Consider the following 18,390-nt stretch of genomic DNA (forward strand, 5'->3'; position numbering starts at 1 on the left):
TTTAAAAAATATTTGGGTTATCGCAAGGGAACTTATGGATGTTACTATGTCGTGTCCTAAACAAACTCTAGTAATTTTCAAGATGGCGACATCCATGTGTTACAAAATGGCACGAAATGTGCGGAGAATATCGCTGGAAATTTGTAAGGCGCAGTTTCGAGCCTCGTCTTTAAAAAACCCGGGTGAGATATGCCACCAAATGTATTTTTGTTTGATTTGATGAAATTGATATAATCCTAGTCTATAGTATTGGAGGAAAAAATGAACTAATTTACGTACGGTCATCAAGACGATATGTGATATCGAGCGTATCGCACGTAAAATTTATCTAACCTTGTTTCCAATAGGTGGGACTGAAGCTTAATAGTCGTGTATATTTATAGAAGTGTAAACTTATAATAGCAAGGGGGTGTTTTACGAAGAATTCAAAGCGATGCCATAAAGCTGTGTGTGATTTAATAGTCTTTCGGTCCAGTTTTTCTGTATAACTATAAGAATGAAAATTTTGGTGAATTTTTCATACAGATTTTGATTACCAAAATAAAATTTAACGGTTAGATTAAAAAGGTATGGGGTCGAAGGATCTGGGGATAGAATCCGTAAAATTAGGAATGAACAATCACCTGGCAATTGCCAGTTGGATTCTGAAATTGTCACTATTACTACTAACGTTAGGGTTTAAGTTAGAAGAGTGAAATTATCTGTCTAGACCTAGTTTATTTTAAGACTGGAAAAAAGAGAAACCAATGCCGATGGCATATTATTGTTACCATGATTTTAACTTAGTCAATCTTAACTTTAAAGTTTCTCTTAAAAGTCTATGTGAAACACTCTCTACTTACTGCTACTGGCCGATAGTTAGGCAATCAGGCATGCAGTGTGATTATAACCCCGGCCCGGGGCACTGTAATGACAACATACGAGTTGGGCGGGGTTAGAGGGTCGCCGGCGCGGTGCAGTTCGGTTTCTAACGTACTCATGACGCCGCACCGGGGGTCAACTTAAATTATTGGACAGCTTATGTTATGGTCGAGTTACAGGTCGCTTTATAGAACAACACGCAAACATGAACATGTGCACATTTAAAGTATTAAATGATGGTGTGCCCATCATTGCAATGCCACTGATATCTTGTGCACGCATGAAAAGTACTAGCCACAGACATTCAGGAGTGCTTGCTTAAACTGTGTGTACAGCATACAGGATATATATGCATGGTAGCCGGTAGCCAGACCAGACACCGTGCAAAGCACGGCATCCCCGTGTGCCAGCATTTGTGTACATCGACAGGGCTGTGTATAGTTACACTGTAGGTAGCCGGTAGCTCTGTCTTGCCACCACCGCTCCAGTGCAGCTTGCTACATGTAGCTGCTGCTGCTGGCCAATGATCATAAAGTTAGAATGAACTAAATCAGGGGAACCAGGGCCCTCATTGACGTAGAAAGTAAGCTTTTTTTTTTCATATATAGAAATTTTTTGATTAGTTTTGATACAGATGAGTGAGCTTTTGTGGCAAGATTGAAAATGTGAGGAATAAAGATAGGAATGAAGCTGAAACCCTCTTAAGAAAGCACAGTTGTCTACTCTAGAATGTTACCCAAAAAAAGCTTTCCCTTCTTCTACTGTTCTACATGTACAGCTGTACATCTTTCACTGTTTTTGTTTTAGATCATCCTCATCATTGAGGACTGTGACATAGTGGATATGACTCTTGACTTGCAGTCAAAGGTCCCTAGTTCGAATCCTGTCAAATGCTTATCCTGTCAAATGCTTTAACATCCTTGGACAAGATGTTTTTACCCACCAACAGATGTCCCTCTTGACTCGGGTGTATAAATGGGTTCCCGGCCACACTAGGGTAATGATAATGGCAAGGCCATCTGGGAGAGCAGTGGCAGCACAGAGAGGCTAACCTGTGTAAAAAAAAGACTATCATTATTTTTACATATATTGTATCATTGTTTTTACATGTTATTATTTCAAAATCATCATTTTTTTTTCAATTGTCAATATTCATTATTGTAGGTATGAGACCATGTGCATTATTTCGTCAAGATCTTCGGTCAACACAAACAAGAGCCATCTCACAGTCTGCAAGCCTGGGGGAAGCCATCAAAGACCGAGTGGAAGCGCACGATACTGTGAGAAAGAGTTCCAGTCAACTTAATTATTATAATCTCCCTTTCTCTCCTCTCTTTGTATAGTGCTCATTATTCTACAGTGCACTCCCATTGTAATAAGTCCTCGAAATTGGCTGTTTTCTTTTGTTTTATCAAACTTTCACTGTAGCCGAACAGTTGAGTATATACACTGTGTAGATCTATACATTATATAGATGACAATTTTGCAACCTCGTTGCTACTTTGTTGTGACGACTATATCGTTACAACCATGTTCATTTTAATGGGAGTGCACTGTAGTCGTATCTCTTGTGTATTTTTTGCACAATATGTACTGGTGAATGTAATCTTTCCAGCAATTAAAGGGACGGTATAGTTTTGGTTGAGATGGGGCTTCAGGATTCCAACTTTTTCTGTAATACACTGGAATTAGAAACCTCTTATGAAATATGGAAGAGCATACAATTTCAAGAGGAATTAAAACTTTATTTTATGAAAATTGGTTTTGGAATGGCTGGGATATGCAAAAACAAAGATATCCTAATGAAAGATGGGTCCCACCTTTCATTGGGACCACTTTGTTTTACTTTGATTTTTGATATCTTGGCCATTTCAAAACCAATTTTCATCAAGTAAACTTTGAATTCCTTTAAGAATTGTATGCTCTTCAATATTCCATATAAGTGTTTTGTAATTACCTCACAAAAAGTTAAAACCTGAATACCAATCTCAACCAAAACGATACCATCCCTTTAATATTGATATATTTCTCCATTTACAGTGTACAATGTATGTATCAGTTTTTTGGTGTATATGTTTCATCTTTCTCATTCATTTTTCTTTTGTCTCACAAACCAAATTGATTGTTATACATGGATATTGTTCTGTAACGAGTTGATATGCTTTGGTGATCTCTTTTAGAAATATAATATGCACTTTATCAATTTAACCACTTGTTATTCATAGTAGAGTTTTGGAGTTTAAGTGTACATCAATGGTTACCACCAATCGATTTGTTACTGTGTGAAGGAGACAATGCAGTTTTAAGATTTTTTTTTTTGTTGTTGTTGTTGTTTTTTTTGGGGGGGGGTATTCTTCTTCCTGATGCACGTACCCTTATTTTCTGCCCACATTGAGGGAGCTAATGTGTCAAATAGTGGTCAAATAAGCTCACAAAATTGATGTCATGCTTGAGACATTCTGGATGTATGGCATGCCCTTTAAATTGTGGCACCCCTCTTTTTAATCTCTTCCCATTTTTACCAGCTGTCATTTGATAGTGTGTGGCTTGAAATTCTATACAGTATATACCACATCAGAGCTGAAACTTCAATTTGTTGTTGCGAGAGGCTATATTCTGTTGATTTTCCTTACACATTCTATTTATATTAACAGACTGTATAAGGCACGTTTTATTTGAGAATGAAAGGATCTAATTCAAATTTACATGTACTTCATGTTGCAACCATAAATTCAATGGTGCAATATCAATGCCACTTCAGATGTTACTCTCAAAGTCAAGACTATTGTGTACACTTTTGCTCGCACTCATTATTGTTTAGCAAGCAAGGGTTAGTTCCATCAGATTCAAGAGTCTCATAATTCTCATACTAATAATCTCTCATTTACCTGCAGACCATTTCCTGTACAGAAGACCCTTATCGTCAGGAAGCTGAGAAATGTATCTTGTGTAAACATCAAGTACCAGTATCTTACAAGGTAAGATATGTTTACGAACTCTTGCTGTTCCAGAGATAGGCAAAGAACCACTCGCACGGATGATATGATACACAGATACATTGTATTGCCTTTCTAGAGGTGTACACTGTAGTACAATCCTTGACATTTTGTCGAAGTTATATTTCTCCCTGGAGATTATATTTTCTGAAGCTGGCGGTTTTGAGAAAAATATTGTCACTAGGGCAAAATATAACTCCCAAGGAACTGTCAAGTGTTATAAGTATTGTATTTCAATGATAGACAAGGCAATATATGTTATACTATATCTTCAACATGCAGCTGTAAATACACATTATTTTGTTATAGCCCCCATCAGCAGCCATTAAAAATCTTGAATCATATCACCTGACATAAATTCACAGCTTACAGTATGATTTCAATTCTCACAGTATTAGTCACACAGTTGCATTGATTATGACTGATTCCTGATCAATATTTGTGTAGGTCACTGACAAATGTGCATGTTAATCGCCATGGAAATATGTGTTCTCCAGTGCTAATAGAGAGTGATGATACTTTAATTCTCTTTTTTGTTTAATTTGATAAACTTGTCCTTTTCTGTTGGTTTTACATTGTTTTTGTTTTTTATTATTATTAATCAATGTCAATTTGTAAATGGAGTGGATTGAGCCCTCTTACGACCTACAGATCAAGTCCAGGGGGAATTTGCGACACAAGTTATCACCTTATCATCATTGAACTGACGACTGAATTTTACTACATTTCTTCCACTGGAAAAATAATTTGATTGAACTGGGTATCGAGTGCTAAAAATTAAAAAGAATTTACCCCCCCCCCCCCAAAAAAAAAAAAAAAAAATAAAAAAATCCATCCATCCATTTTGAAAGATAATCATAAATGTGCTGCTGATGTCAGAGTCAGCTAAGAATTTAATAATTGAGGCAACTGAAAAAAAAAAATGACATGGAAAAGAAATGCCTCATTTGCTCTGTACTAGGGAAAGAGTTTTTTTTTAAACTATGCCTTTTAAAACATTAACAGTGAATTGTAAAATTCACAGTAAAAAGATACAGCACCAAACCACACAAATGTAGTTTCTGAGATGCGATTGGTCAATATATGTTTTATAACATAGTTATGTGTGTGTGTCTTTGTTTATTTGTTCCATAGAATGTGCAGCTGCTTTCCCAGTTTGTCTCGCCAAACACGGGCCGCATTTTTGGCAGGCACATCACCAGGCTGTGTGAGCCCCAGCAGAGGCGAATCGCGAAGGCCATCAGGAGGGCAGTCCAGATGGGTAGGTGGTGGTGTTTGCTCAAGGTCTTGGCTATCGTTTGTGTCACCTCTTGTCAAGTTGGCAGATACTCTGATGAGTTATGCTTTCATCTGTACAGATCCATACAAGTGTACAAGCAGAGAACAATGCAATTCTAATGCAGTGTATTTTTAATTCAAATTTTGTGGATTACACACTTGATCTCTAGAAATAAAAATAGATGTTGATAAATGATGCATTTCATTTTGTTTATAGGTTTAATCTAGCTATTGGTCTGACAGACTTTTAAATATCCTGCATGAAGAATACAGCACAAAAAGCTCCAAACATTGTTATTTTACTGCTCAAAATGGTAAATTACAGATATTTCTTGAATATGGCATACAGTCAACCTTGCCTAAGTCGAATCTGTTTGGACTGAATAAATAGCTTCAACTTAGAGAAAATTTGACTTACGAGAAATAAAATCAATAGAATATAAAGAGAAGAGGACTTGAAAATACCTTCAATTTAGACGATCATTCGACTTATGCAAGGTTGACTGTACACGACAGGTCGTGAAGATTTAGGTTCTTTGCAGACATTTTGTTCTTGACACTAAGCTTGTTTGATGCTTGAAAATTAGCATGCACCATTGGCAGAGAATCATCCTGTCTGCATGAATTCATCCCATCACTCCAGGTTTCATGCCAAACCAGTACAGGGAGACAGTATTCCTCAAGGATCCAAGTCTGTACGACGTGAAGTATGCTGGTCATCCCGACATCGGTCAGGCGACAGACCTACCGGACAGTCCACTCAGCCAGGAGGAACTGGAAGAGATTCGGCAGGGCGTCGCCACGGAGACGGGGAAAGAGAGCTGAAAGATGGAGACAATGTGAACCATATCTCGGAGTTTCGTGAAACAAGGACTGTGAGTGCACCAGAAGAGTAGGAGGAGAGCAAAGCAGACCAGTGTGCTCTGAGCTCGGGACACTTAAAAGAGTTATTTTTCAATATGATGTAATGGCATTGTTGGGAGATTGTTGAAGACTCGTTAGCATGGGGATACCATGCAATGGGAAGGCTGGCCCGATTGGGATATACAGTGCACTCCCGTTACAACGAACACGGTTATAACAAAATTTCGTTATAACGAAGTAAATCTTCTGGTCCCAAAATTATCACCATTAAAGTCTATGGTACAAAATTCGCTTATAACGAACACGTTATAGCGAAATTTCCGTCATAACGAAGTCTTTTCCGAGCGCCACAGACAAAGAAAAACAAAAGAAATGTGCTCCGTAATAACGAAATGCGAATTGCTTTCGAAAATACGTAGCGGAACAAGCATTTATAGCGTCTCTGCATGGGTGAACGCTTCACACCACTGTGTGTTCGCTCCTTGTGTCATGCACAGTTTCTGAGGGGAACTTGCGTTTATTATTGCAATACAGTTATCCCATAATATTTCACATAGCTTTCCAGTGTATGATGAGTATTCAGCAAACAGAATATGACATATATACGTGGTTTCCTTGTTTTTGTTATGTATTGTATTTGTTCGGTTATAACGAAATTTCGTTATAACGAAAGAAAACTGCCGGTCCCGAGCATTTCGTTATAACGGGAGTGCACTGTACTATACTCAACCTCGCCTAAGTCAAATCTATTTTGACTGAAGAAATAGCTTTGACTTAGAGAAAATTTGACTTATGAGGGGTTAAAACCAATAGAATATTGAGAGAAGAGAACTTGAAAACACCTTTGACTTGGGCGATATCCAACTTATGCGAGGTCGACTTAAGCAAAGTCGACTGTATTCAGGAATCCCAGTAATAAATTGCATACAGCTTTATTACTGATCTCTGCCAGTAGACACACAGCCAGCAAAACTTGAGTCAAATACACTATTACTGTTGAGCATGCACTCTGATGCACGTACTAGCTAACGGGCAATCTATTCTAGCAGGCCTCTTCTATTTGTGATTTCGAATGTACCCTAGTAGGCAGGAAAAAAAAAAATTAATTCAATAGGGTCATCCTTTTTATGCCTCCACCAACGAAGTGGCCGGAGGCATTATGTTTTCGGGTCGTCCGTCCGTCCGTCCGTACGTCCGTCCTGTTTTGTTTTTGTCGATATCTCAAGAACCGTGAGGTGGTTTTGCATCAAACTTGGTGTGAGGGTATATCCTGGGGGGATGATACTTTGTTTGGATTTTAGGGTCACGGGGTCAAAGGTCACAGGTTATTTTGTGAAAAAAAGGTTGAAATTTCATGTTTTTCTCCATATCTCGCAAATGGTTCAAGGTATCTTCATGGAGCTTAATAGTATATATGCATGTACCGATGGACAGTGATTATCTAGGGAAGTTGGGTGTCATGGGTGAAAGGTCAGGGGTCAAAGGTCAAGGTCAACTCCTCAAAATATCACTACTTTCCTTACATTTATGCAATGCCTGAAGGATTTTTTTTAAACTTGATGTATGCATGTGTAACCAAATATATATTCTGTGGGAAGTTTCTTGCCAAAAGGTCAAAGGTCAAGTGAAAGTGCTAAATTGCACTTCTTCCTCCATATTTCAAAAGTAACTCAAGGTATTATCATGAAACTTACATATTTATGCATGTTCTACCTAACAGTGATTCTCTTTGGAACTGTGAGGTCAAAGGTCAAAGGCCAGGTTTAGATAATACTATTTTACCATTTGATACTGAAATTATACTTTTTCTCAATACCTTGAAAATTACTCAATGCATAAACTTATAAAAGGGTCAAAAGTCAAGTAAAAATCATCAGTTCCCCCAAATACCTGCACTCTGACGTTTTAATCATTCATCCAATTGAACCTAGTTCTAGGAAAGTGAACATTCAGCACACTTGTGGCAAACCTGTCATTTTAATATTTTGCCAATTGTGTGAAACTGTCATCACACATTGTCAAGACATTGTACTATAGACCTATTAAGAGAACCATGCATTATGGCGGAGGCATACACCAGTCGCCGTAGCGACATTTCTAGTTTTCTCATGCTACCAGGTCATTAATCCATGTTGAACATTGAAAGATGATTCCCTGAGAAAGCTCTTTAGATGCTGAGAAGGTATGACCATCTCCAGGAGTGTCTCAAATGAAGAACAGTTCTATTTCACAAAAGACAAAGCCATGAAGAGAGGTACATTGCACTCCCGCTATAACAACATGGTTATAAGAAAATTGTTGTTACAACGAACAAATTAAGAATTGAGGCCCCCAAATCATCTTATGCGTCTTAATATACTTTACTGTTTGCCTATAACAAAATTTCAATATAACAAAAGAAGACCGTCTGTCCCCGAGGACTTTGTCATAAAGGGAGCGCACTGCAATCTTGTCATAGTTATTACAGCAGATGAGACCATATGTTGAGATAAAACCTTTGATAAATACAGTAAAACCAGAAACTTTTGCAGGATTAAACTTTTGCGAATATTAGCTGACGGCCTTTTTCGCAGCATGTGACTTTTACAAATCGCATCTGGCATTCAATGCGCTGTGTACAAACCAAAGATTTTGCATGCATTTTACATGCATGAATCATGGAGCCTCGCAAAATTTGTGAAAATTTCATGCAAGCAAATATTTCTGGTTTTACAGTAATCTGTTGTCAAGTGGAAGGAAAAACATTTTTTCCCAAAAAAGCATACGTATTGAGGTGATGAAGCATTTGCATGTGGTATGTTTGATAAATTAAAAGAAAATATATAAAAATAAAAGTGCTGTGAAAGTCACAGATGTTGAATACCAGGTATGTCTCTATAATTGTGTCAACTCCTAAATTATTTAAGTGTTTGACTTCTCTGATGATAGTGCTTCAGGAAATTAATTCTTTGACTTTCGTCAAGGAGTTTTCTTTCCCTTGAAACTACAGTATCATATAACTTGCATTATTTCACTCAGTAATTCTCAGTGAATTTTACAAAAACTGATTTCACACACTTGTTTTATACTGAAGTAATCTTCTTACCTCATATTTTGTTGCTTTTTCAAACCCTGATATAACACAATTTTTGATTGTCAAAGTAATTTCAAATGTCCTGAGGAGTTTGTTAATCCCAGAATAAATTCTCTAGAAAACTGGCTTACCACTTGCCTTATTTAAAGGATGCTGAACCCCTGATCTCTTTACTATTAATTTTATTTCATGTTACCTGCTTGTCACAACATACAACAGTATTCACAAGATTCATGACATGTGCACTTTATTTGCTCCCTTGAAGGGGAGAATACCCATTGATGGATAAAGTAAAGCCATTCTGTGTCAGGCTTCTCCACTTGTCATAGGTGCTGTGGCTGTGGTGAGGGTGATTTAAATAAGAGAGACTTGGCAAAGGCTTTTACAGAAATCAATGGTTGAATGATTTTAATACATGTAATGCCTTGTTGTCTATATCAAAACAAACAGTTTAATAACACAAATGATATAAGATCATGAGTACAAGTTCATTACACCATCTACATCAAAGCATCATGGAGTCATGCAACATCTGCATTGTTATTGCACATTTAGATTTACCAACTCATCTGGCAAGCACTGTACCTCGTGGTAGACCTTGTCTACTACATCTTTACCAAACTGGCAGAACATTCCCATGTGTCACACATGTGAAGGCTACTCACTCCTTCCTCAACCTCAAAGTACCTAGTACTCTGGCTAGTGTGTTGGTCACACCAGTTGGTCTCCCATGAAGCAAAGATTTCAATATTCCAGTGAGATATTGAAACAGAAAGTATAACCTCTTTAATTGGGAACCCACTATGTTCGATTTTAACCCGTTGAAGACCGGCTAATTTTGCTACAACACACATTTCTCATAGATGCTCGCCCGAGTATACTCTGGACTTGTCCTCAATGGGTTAAGGGGTTGTAGCTTCTCCATGTTGTATAGTCCAGCAGCTTACCACAGAAGATCCCAGGCTCCGGAAGAGATAGTCCATTCAAGGACGGCAGCTCCTTCAGACTGTTCGCAAGAACATCATCACTGCTGGATGATTCGCAACATCTGGTGCGGACTTGACCTCATCCCTCATCTTTCTTTGCCGCTGTCTCCTCACAGAGAGCATCTTTCTTGTACTAAAAGGTCCTCAGGAAGGGCAGGGTTGTCCATCTTAGTCACAGATTCCATTGGAGGTACATTGTCTATTCCATCAGCCGCATTCTTAACTTGTCTCTCTCATTGAGCATGAGTGCTCTTCTTCCATCTCTTCAAGTCTCTCTTCACCATCTCATCTAGACTTGCTGCAGGAGCTAAAGCTGCAAGCTCTTCTTGTGCAGAAATAGCCTTGTCCATAGCATCAACCTGCACGCGATTTTGAGATTCTGTAAACATCACAATATTGACGTCTCCTTCAAGTATACGCCGTCTATGCTCGTTTGCCTTGGCTCCTTCAGAGTCAAATGGCATCTTTCCATGTCTTGACTGTGATGTCTGTTTGTGCTGTAGAGACAGAGTCTTCTCTCCCATCTACTCTCATCTCCTAATTCTGACATAATGGCTGCCATCCTCTCCATACATATTTCAAAACAAACTCTCAATTCCAGGTTCAGCTCTCACATTCAGATTCTAGATTCCAGGTTCCAGTTTCGGCGTAAGCTGTGAAATAATTAAGCGAATAATAAAGGATCAAGAGTAAAAGTACTACCTGCATTAAAGCATCATTATCAAAAGCTTTGCAACATCTGCATTGCGATTCCACATTTGGATTTACCAACTCAACTTGTAAGCACCGTGCCTTACGTCTTATTCTAACATTTTAGAATTAGATGTTAACCTTTGACCTTTGCTACATTAATCCCACTGTCTGACAGTAATTGACTTGTCACACCACTTACTGCTACAACATACCAAATTAGACATGGCTCCATGGTTCATCACATAAACAAAAATAATTTAGCACTTGACCTTTACCTCTTATCTCTCCTTTTCACCATATCTTCAACAAAAATCTAATAGTGAACTACACTGTCATAGTTTAAGCTTGTACCAATTTGACTGAATTTTCTCAAATCTTTTGAGAATTAATGCATTAACAAATTTGAGAGACAAAAGCAATACAGTGCACTCCCATTATAACAAAGTCCCTGGGACCTGCATTTTTCTTTCATTATATCAAAATTTATTATAACTGAACAAATACAGTATATGATGAAAAAAAAATGCAAACCATGCACATACATGTATTGTGTGTTGTTAATTGAATACTCATCTTACATTGAAAAGCAATAATAAATGTGATGCTATCTCATTAACTCTGTGTACATTTTACATTTCATTGTGAGCATAAAGCTGTTTGTACTTTTATGCAGAGTTTGAAAACACATGTATGAATAGTGATGGTTTATAGAATTCTGTCACATTTTGTTATAACAAAGGTTCATTATTGTGAGGGACTGCTATTACCAACCTTATAGTTATACCAAAGATTTGTTATTTCAAATGATCCTTATTCCCAAACTTATACACTGTAGAGGTTTTTTGAAGGTTTGTTCAACCTAAAACAGAATGATCTTCATAATTCCAAAGATTTGAAACAAAGGTAGTAGAATACTCGCCATTTTTTTTTCTCACTTGCTTTCAGTTTATGGAACTGATTTCATTTTAACAACATTCCTACAGTTTTCAGACTAACAAATCTTCATTAATCAGAACCGTATTTCATTTTCCCTCATTTAACCTCAGGAATAACGAACCTGTGGAATAACATAAAATGTTTGCAATTATGAGCCCTATTTCAATTTTGGGTTAGAAAATGTTTCGAAATAAGGAACCTTATTTCTTTTCATGTTTTTTTTTTTCAAGTTTTCCTCAGAAACAGTGTGTGACACAGGGAGCAAATGCAGAGTGACTTCTATTTAAACATACTGAAATGGAAACAACTGCACATGCAAAGATGCTCTCTAAATGTTTGTTATGCTGTTATATTTGAAAAGCAAGCTGCATTTTGTTAAAACGGAGCACATTTTTTTGGCTCTCAATGTCAATGGTGCTCAAGAGTTGAATTTGTTATAACTATCAAATACATGTATTTTTCAATAACTGTGATCATTGTACTTGAATTTTACTCCATAGCATAAGACTTTGATGATGAAAACCTTTGGACCTGAATATTTATTTGTTGGAACAAAATTCTGTTAAAGGGTGTGTACAGTTCTGGTTGAGGTGAGGATTTAGCTTTTAACATTTTGCGAGAATTCAGAAACCACTCTGCGATGTCAAAGAGCATGCAATTCTAAGGGGTATCAAAAGTTTATTTGATGAAAATCGGTTTTGAAATGGCTGAGACATCCAAAAACAAGGTGAAACAAAAAGGTGTGGCCTGTCGCCTTTTATTATAATCACTTTTTGGGATATCTCGGCCATTTGAAAACCAATTTTCATCAAATAAATGTTGAATCCTTCTTAAAATTACATGCTCTTTCATATTTCATAAGAGGTTTCTCATTATCTCACTTAGGAATGTTCAAAACATGAATCCCAACCTCAACTAGCACTGTACAGTCCCTTTAAAATTGTGTTCCCTTTATAATGGGAGTGCACTGTACCTCAGCTGAACCCAAGAGGCAGAGCCGTGAAACTTTTCTTACCAAAGGTACATGGTTAGCTGTGTCACTGTCTGGCGTCACTGGGGTGGTCACTGACACGCCATGTGTAGTGGTGACCGACGTGCCACTTGTACGGCGGTGATTGGCCACCTGACCTTCCAACTCACTCAGCCTTGTCTTTGAAATTACGATGGACTCCACATCGACGCCTTCCCGCGCATTTGCTTTGGCACGAAGCCCTGACTTGCTCATGGCTGGAGTTGCCTGAGCCCCTCGAGTCTCTTCCTCATCCACACCTTTCTCCTCCCGACGGTCCTCTCCAATTCGATCTTCCTCTTCCCTGAGAGCCTGAAGGTCTTCACATTCTGGGATACTAAATGGAAGCAATGAAAGCAAATACAGGTGACTCCTGTTACTACAAAGTCCTCAGGACCAGTTTTCTTTTGTAATGTAGAAATTTGTTTTAATGAACAAATAAAGTTTATAAATATACATATATATATATACCCGCATGTTTTCAAGAGATGAAAATGTCATAAATTCAGTCAAAATGGCTATATTTCGATATCTGGGGCTATGCCCCTGGGTCCCTCTAGGGAATACCACATCCAAATGATCAAGAAGAGATCATCCCCCCCCCCCCACAACTTTTGCCAAGTTACAATCTACCTGAGCATTTTCCAAGAATTGCAACTTACCTGACAGATGCTATTGAAGAGGGAGGGGAAGGTGTGTCAGATGACCTGTCCCACAAAAACAAACAAAAATATTAGAATTGTGAAGTTCCAGCAATATATGATTCAAATTTTGTACATACAAATTGTAGTTCGGGGGAAAAAAAGTTGCTAAATTTATACACAAACATTCAAACAGGTATCCCACATCATTAACTGGAAGGAAGAAAGCAAAATACCGGTATAGTATAAAGTCAATAACTTGGCTAGGTAAACGTGCTACACACATTTTGTTTCCCTCCATTGTCTGTTTAAAAGTTGCCCACATCACAGGCAACAAATGCTCGTAGGTATGCAAACTGTTTGTTCTTTCAGTCCAATATAACTCGGTAAATACAGTAACTAGTAAAACTGTCACTGAGTAATATAAGCATGTTGAGTTACTGTAAAACGAGGAATTTTCGCGTGCATTTTGATTTCGCGAATTTCGCGAGCGCCAAAAATCGCGAAATTAAAATGCACGCGAAAGCTTTTGTCTACACTACATACATTGAATGCCCGAAGCAATGCGCGAAAATTTCATGCCACGAAAAAGGCTGTCGGCTCCAATTTGCGAAAATTTCATGCGCGAATATATCATGTTTTACAGTAGCTTTGCTCTAATACCTATTGCATTACACTTTGATAGATTGACAATTGTTTGACGTACAGTAAATGCATAGAAATCTAATTTTAGATGAAGTGGAAATGGTCTTAAGTGCAATTCTGTTTGTTGTGTGGTTGTCAATAACATTGGCATTGGTGATTAAAGTCATGATGATGATAAAATGATGATCAGGATGGTGGTAATATTACAGATCTGATTAAATGCACCTGTGATGACCAGGAATGCTGAACAAGTATACCCATATACAATCCTTGGCCCAACTCAGGTTGACAAATGCATTGTTTCCCGTAATCAATTATTTCCTTACATTTAGTCACTGGTAAAGATGTTTAGGGTGTTAACAGTTATAATTGGACAACTGTATGCTTCTGGCCCAAACTAATACCCTGTGGCATAGTGGAGAAGACTCCTGACTCCCAATCGGAGGACTCAGTTCGATTCCCACCCAGTGCTTACATTTTTCAACAAGATGTTTTTACCCACCATGTCCCTCTCGACCCAAGTGTATAAATGGGTACCTGGCAATGCTAGGGTAATAATAATGGCAGGACCCTCTGGAAGAGCTGTGGCAACACTAAAGAGGCTACCCTGGATAAAGAAGACCTTATTATTTAATAAATATTCATTATTACTATCATCCCCCCCCCCCCCCCCCCCCCCCCCCGTCATATGGTGGACTGTACAAGCACGCAGACATCATGTACCGTATCGTAGCTAGACACTTACCAACCATCCTGTTCACAACTTGGACGAATCCTCTGGACTGAGGGCGGAGATGAGAACTTGAGAGGTTTACTCCTGTAAAGAGAACACCTCAAAGCTAATACCATACAACTAGGTTAGCTTTTTCTTTTTTCCTTGTGATATGAATACAAGAACATTGCATTCACACCTTTTCCTCCACTAGAATAAACATTACGTACATCATTTGACTTACTGTGATAACAACACACAGGACAAATGAACAGTCTCTGTGTTACAGTACAGTATACATACACAGCAGCTCTATGTACATGTGCAGGCTGAATACTGGTACATGTACCTTTCATTTGTATATTTGCACAATAGTATCAGTATTGATGGGGTGCATGTTTGTGCACGTTTAAACTAACTTTAGAGGAGACATCTTTAAGATCAATTACACTATTTCTAGTCATCATGATCAAAATGACGGTGACCAAATTTTTAAATGCAATAATTTTTTTTTTTTTTTTTGACCCCAACAGGGTATTTATTGCCTCCATAATTCAACATTTTATATCACATTATACAAAAAATGGAAAAAAAAATACAATGAGCTTCAAAAGGGGTTCCTGAGATCAAAGGAAACCACAAACTATTTACACAATATACTTCATTTGCTTTGGTAAATTATAATATGTTTTCTTACTATTCAGATCATCCTCTATTCTTTTACAAATTTCTCTTCCAAACAAATGTTGCAAATTAGTTTCACGACATTCTTTTCCGGTTTTATTTCTTAACAGTATATATTTATAAATACACCAAAAGGCAATTGTCAAAAACAAATCTAATTCAGTCTCTTTATGAGCTTTTAACAGATGCATTCCTGTTATCTTAAAATCAACTTTATATATAATTTTAATTATAACTGTTAGATACGAAAAGAAAAACTTATTCAATTTACACTCAATAAACGCATGTAGATTATCTTCATCTACACTGCAATGTTCACATATTCCATCTCTTTTGATTTGCCATCTGTACAAATTCTTTTTTACTGGTAGTAGATTATACAAAATCTTAAAATTAAATTCTTTCAATTTGTTTTCTTTACAATAACACGTTTCTTTTGAATATATTCGTCCAATCAAATGATGAGTTGAATATCTTTTCCCAGTATATACAACATCTGTTACTATCGGGACATTGTGTACACAATAGTTTGTAAAACTGTTTGGTTGAAACATCTTGAATGCTTCTTTTCTGCTCTCTTCTTCCTATTCTTATTTTAGGAATTTCCAATAACCTATTATGAAACTTTATACATGATTCCTCGTAATTACTTATCCATGCTTTTGGGATAGCCTGGCGTAATAAAATATAATCAAAAATTAATGTTCGCTTACTTTTCTGTCGTTTAAGTTGATACAAAATTTCTGGAATGGATATAAACTTACCATTCTTAAAAAAATCTTTAAAAAATACAATTCCACTTTGATACCAATAATAGTGTTGTCTGTTCAAGCCTCATTAGCCCGACCAGACGCTATTCATACAGCGAATGGGCTGTGTATAGTTAAAGCTTCATATAATGTGCTTACTTTCTTGACCGCCTTCTTGTACCATCCTGTGTACCTGTCGTATCTAGTTGGCCCTGTCTCCTATGCGCCTGATATCTGAAAACATACATGTACATGTAGGAAGATACAATATTACAAACAACTAAAAATTCTTGATCCACAATCATAACAAGCCCATCAATAAATAACATCATACATGTTGAGGTAGTACCATCATCAATTTACAGGTTTGAAACTTTCTGGAATGCTATTAAACATTCACAGAAGCTAGAACATATCACTGAATGTTACCATTGAATTTATGGTAATTTACTATTAAGCCGTATCATATAGGATCACAAAATTCTGTTTAAAATTTTGACTTTGTTTCTCAAAACCTTCTGAACTCAGTGAGCAAAGCAAATATTGCATGGTCATGTATCCAATTTATCAGTGAGTCAATGTAGGCCTTACAATACAGGCCTGGGACCTGCACTGTGCCTGTAGTGCAATGAATGGGCTCTTTTATTATTCATTATCTTCCTGTTGGAGTACAGGTAAGGGTGTTTTGCACTTTCCATCATAAATCACCACATGCTTTAAGTGAAATACTTCAGATTTTCTTTTAAGGGCTAGTTGAATTAATCGATGGCCATCGACGCCCATGCCCATTGATGCATCTTTGGTTGGCTGTGATGCCCCTTAGAAAAATGTATATATTCTCAAGGCCATAAATTTAGGCCTACCTGTCCTTTTTCTTTAGGCTGTCATGCCCCTGGCTGTGGTCAATAAGGTGTGCCCTGTTTCTTTTGGCCGACATGCCCCTCTCTCTATTAAATGCTTTGGGTAATATGGTGACAAAGTGATTATTTTTGGCAGTAAAAGTAGTATAGACTTAGTGGTAGCAGTAACTATACACAGCCCAGTCGCTGTGCGCTTTGCACGGCGTCTGATCGGGCTATAGTAGCAGAAGAAACACCTGCCGATGCACGCACACGCGACTTACTACAGCGACAGGCCTGTGTATAGTTACAGCTGAACTTAGCGCCATACTTGTGTTGTGTACAGTAAGCTTTCTTCGGCAATCTTGTTCTTCTCAAGTTATCATCTTTCTGTCGCGTTTATATTCCCACTAAGGCGCTATCCACATGGCACATGATCCAGTTTCTATCACTTTAGTTTAGCTTTGTCATGCTTACCTTGGAATTACCGTATACTTTCCAGCTCTACATAGCATTCAAGATTTGGCAGACAAATTTATGTTAGTCTAAACACTAAACAGTTCAGTAAAAGTTTACTGTCGCCGAAGTTAATAAAACATGTAGGCCTACTTACAGATTCAGAAGGCGCTCTGCGAATGCTCCGTCTGTCCCAGCCCCACTCGACTCACGTACCTCTCTCCACGTATTGAAAGTGTCGATGGGCAAACGTACACGTCTAAAGTCTCTCTCTTTCTCCCTTCTTTTGTCTTTATACTTTGCTTCTGATATTCGCTTCCGTGCCATCCTCTCCTCTGCCGGAATTGATGGTCTCCCCCTTCTTCGTTTTGGAACATCCATGTTGATATTGATGATACGAGAGAGGGAGACGGCTAGCTAGCTACGCCTACGATACTGGTACGGAGCGCTGCGAGAGCCAGCATTGTAGAGTACGGTGCAGAGCTAGCCAGCTACAGACCTAGGTGGGGCTCCCCCCTATAATAACGTAAGCGCCATGGCCGTAGATGGCGCTAAGTAACTTTATTCCAAAGATATTTTTTTTCCTCCCCACCAGTCACTGGGGAAAATCTCTTTGCTTTATTCCAAATATTCTGTGCAGTCAACAATGAAACGTTTGATCAAAATCGGATGAAAAGTATAAGGAAGTTATGACGTATGAAGTTTCGGTAATTGTTCTGGAAACAGTTCTTGAACATTTGATATGAATGTGCAAATAGTGAAGTAATAATGAAATATGGGTCCTTATACATACATGTACAAACAAGCCACACTTTTGTACTGTTTAAATGACATTTTTGTTTCATGTGGAAATAAATGTTATACAGGAAATGAAATACCCTCACAACTTGCCATATAATTCTTACATTAAATTTTAGGTTTTTCAAATCTTGATATGTCAGCTGATATATTATTCTGATGTTATTTAA

General features: G+C 37.7%; 2 protein-coding genes across 2 annotated transcripts; one reads left to right on the forward strand and one right to left on the reverse strand.

Annotated features, from left to right (window-relative positions):
- Positions 1 to 92: 92 nt before the first annotated feature.
- Positions 93 to 6,112, forward strand: LOC139739868 (uncharacterized). Its single transcript, XM_071650472.1, has 5 exons — positions 93 to 182; positions 2,026 to 2,141; positions 3,756 to 3,839; positions 4,992 to 5,118; positions 5,779 to 6,112. The coding sequence occupies exons 1-5, from the start codon at positions 95 to 97 to the stop codon at positions 5,958 to 5,960; spliced, it is 597 nt and encodes a 198-aa protein (XP_071506573.1). The 5' UTR covers positions 93 to 94; the 3' UTR covers positions 5,961 to 6,112.
- Positions 6,113 to 10,291: 4,179 nt separating this feature from the next.
- LOC139739929 (uncharacterized) lies at positions 10,292 to 17,844 on the reverse strand. Its single transcript, XM_071650529.1, has 6 exons — positions 17,580 to 17,844; positions 16,287 to 16,361; positions 14,728 to 14,799; positions 13,359 to 13,403; positions 12,703 to 13,033; positions 10,292 to 10,417 (listed from the first exon to the last, which is right to left on the reverse strand). The coding sequence occupies exons 1-6, from the start codon at positions 17,801 to 17,803 to the stop codon at positions 10,292 to 10,294; spliced, it is 873 nt and encodes a 290-aa protein (XP_071506630.1). The 5' UTR covers positions 17,804 to 17,844.
- Between the last annotated feature and the right edge of the window lie 546 nt (positions 17,845 to 18,390).

Source organism: Diadema antillarum, unplaced genomic scaffold (assembly GCF_040938485.1).
Source record: "Diadema antillarum isolate AM-2024a unplaced genomic scaffold, OU_Dant_1.0 seq00000821_RagTag, whole genome shotgun sequence".
Lineage (NCBI taxonomy): Eukaryota > Metazoa > Echinodermata > Echinoidea > Diadematoida > Diadematidae > Diadema > Diadema antillarum.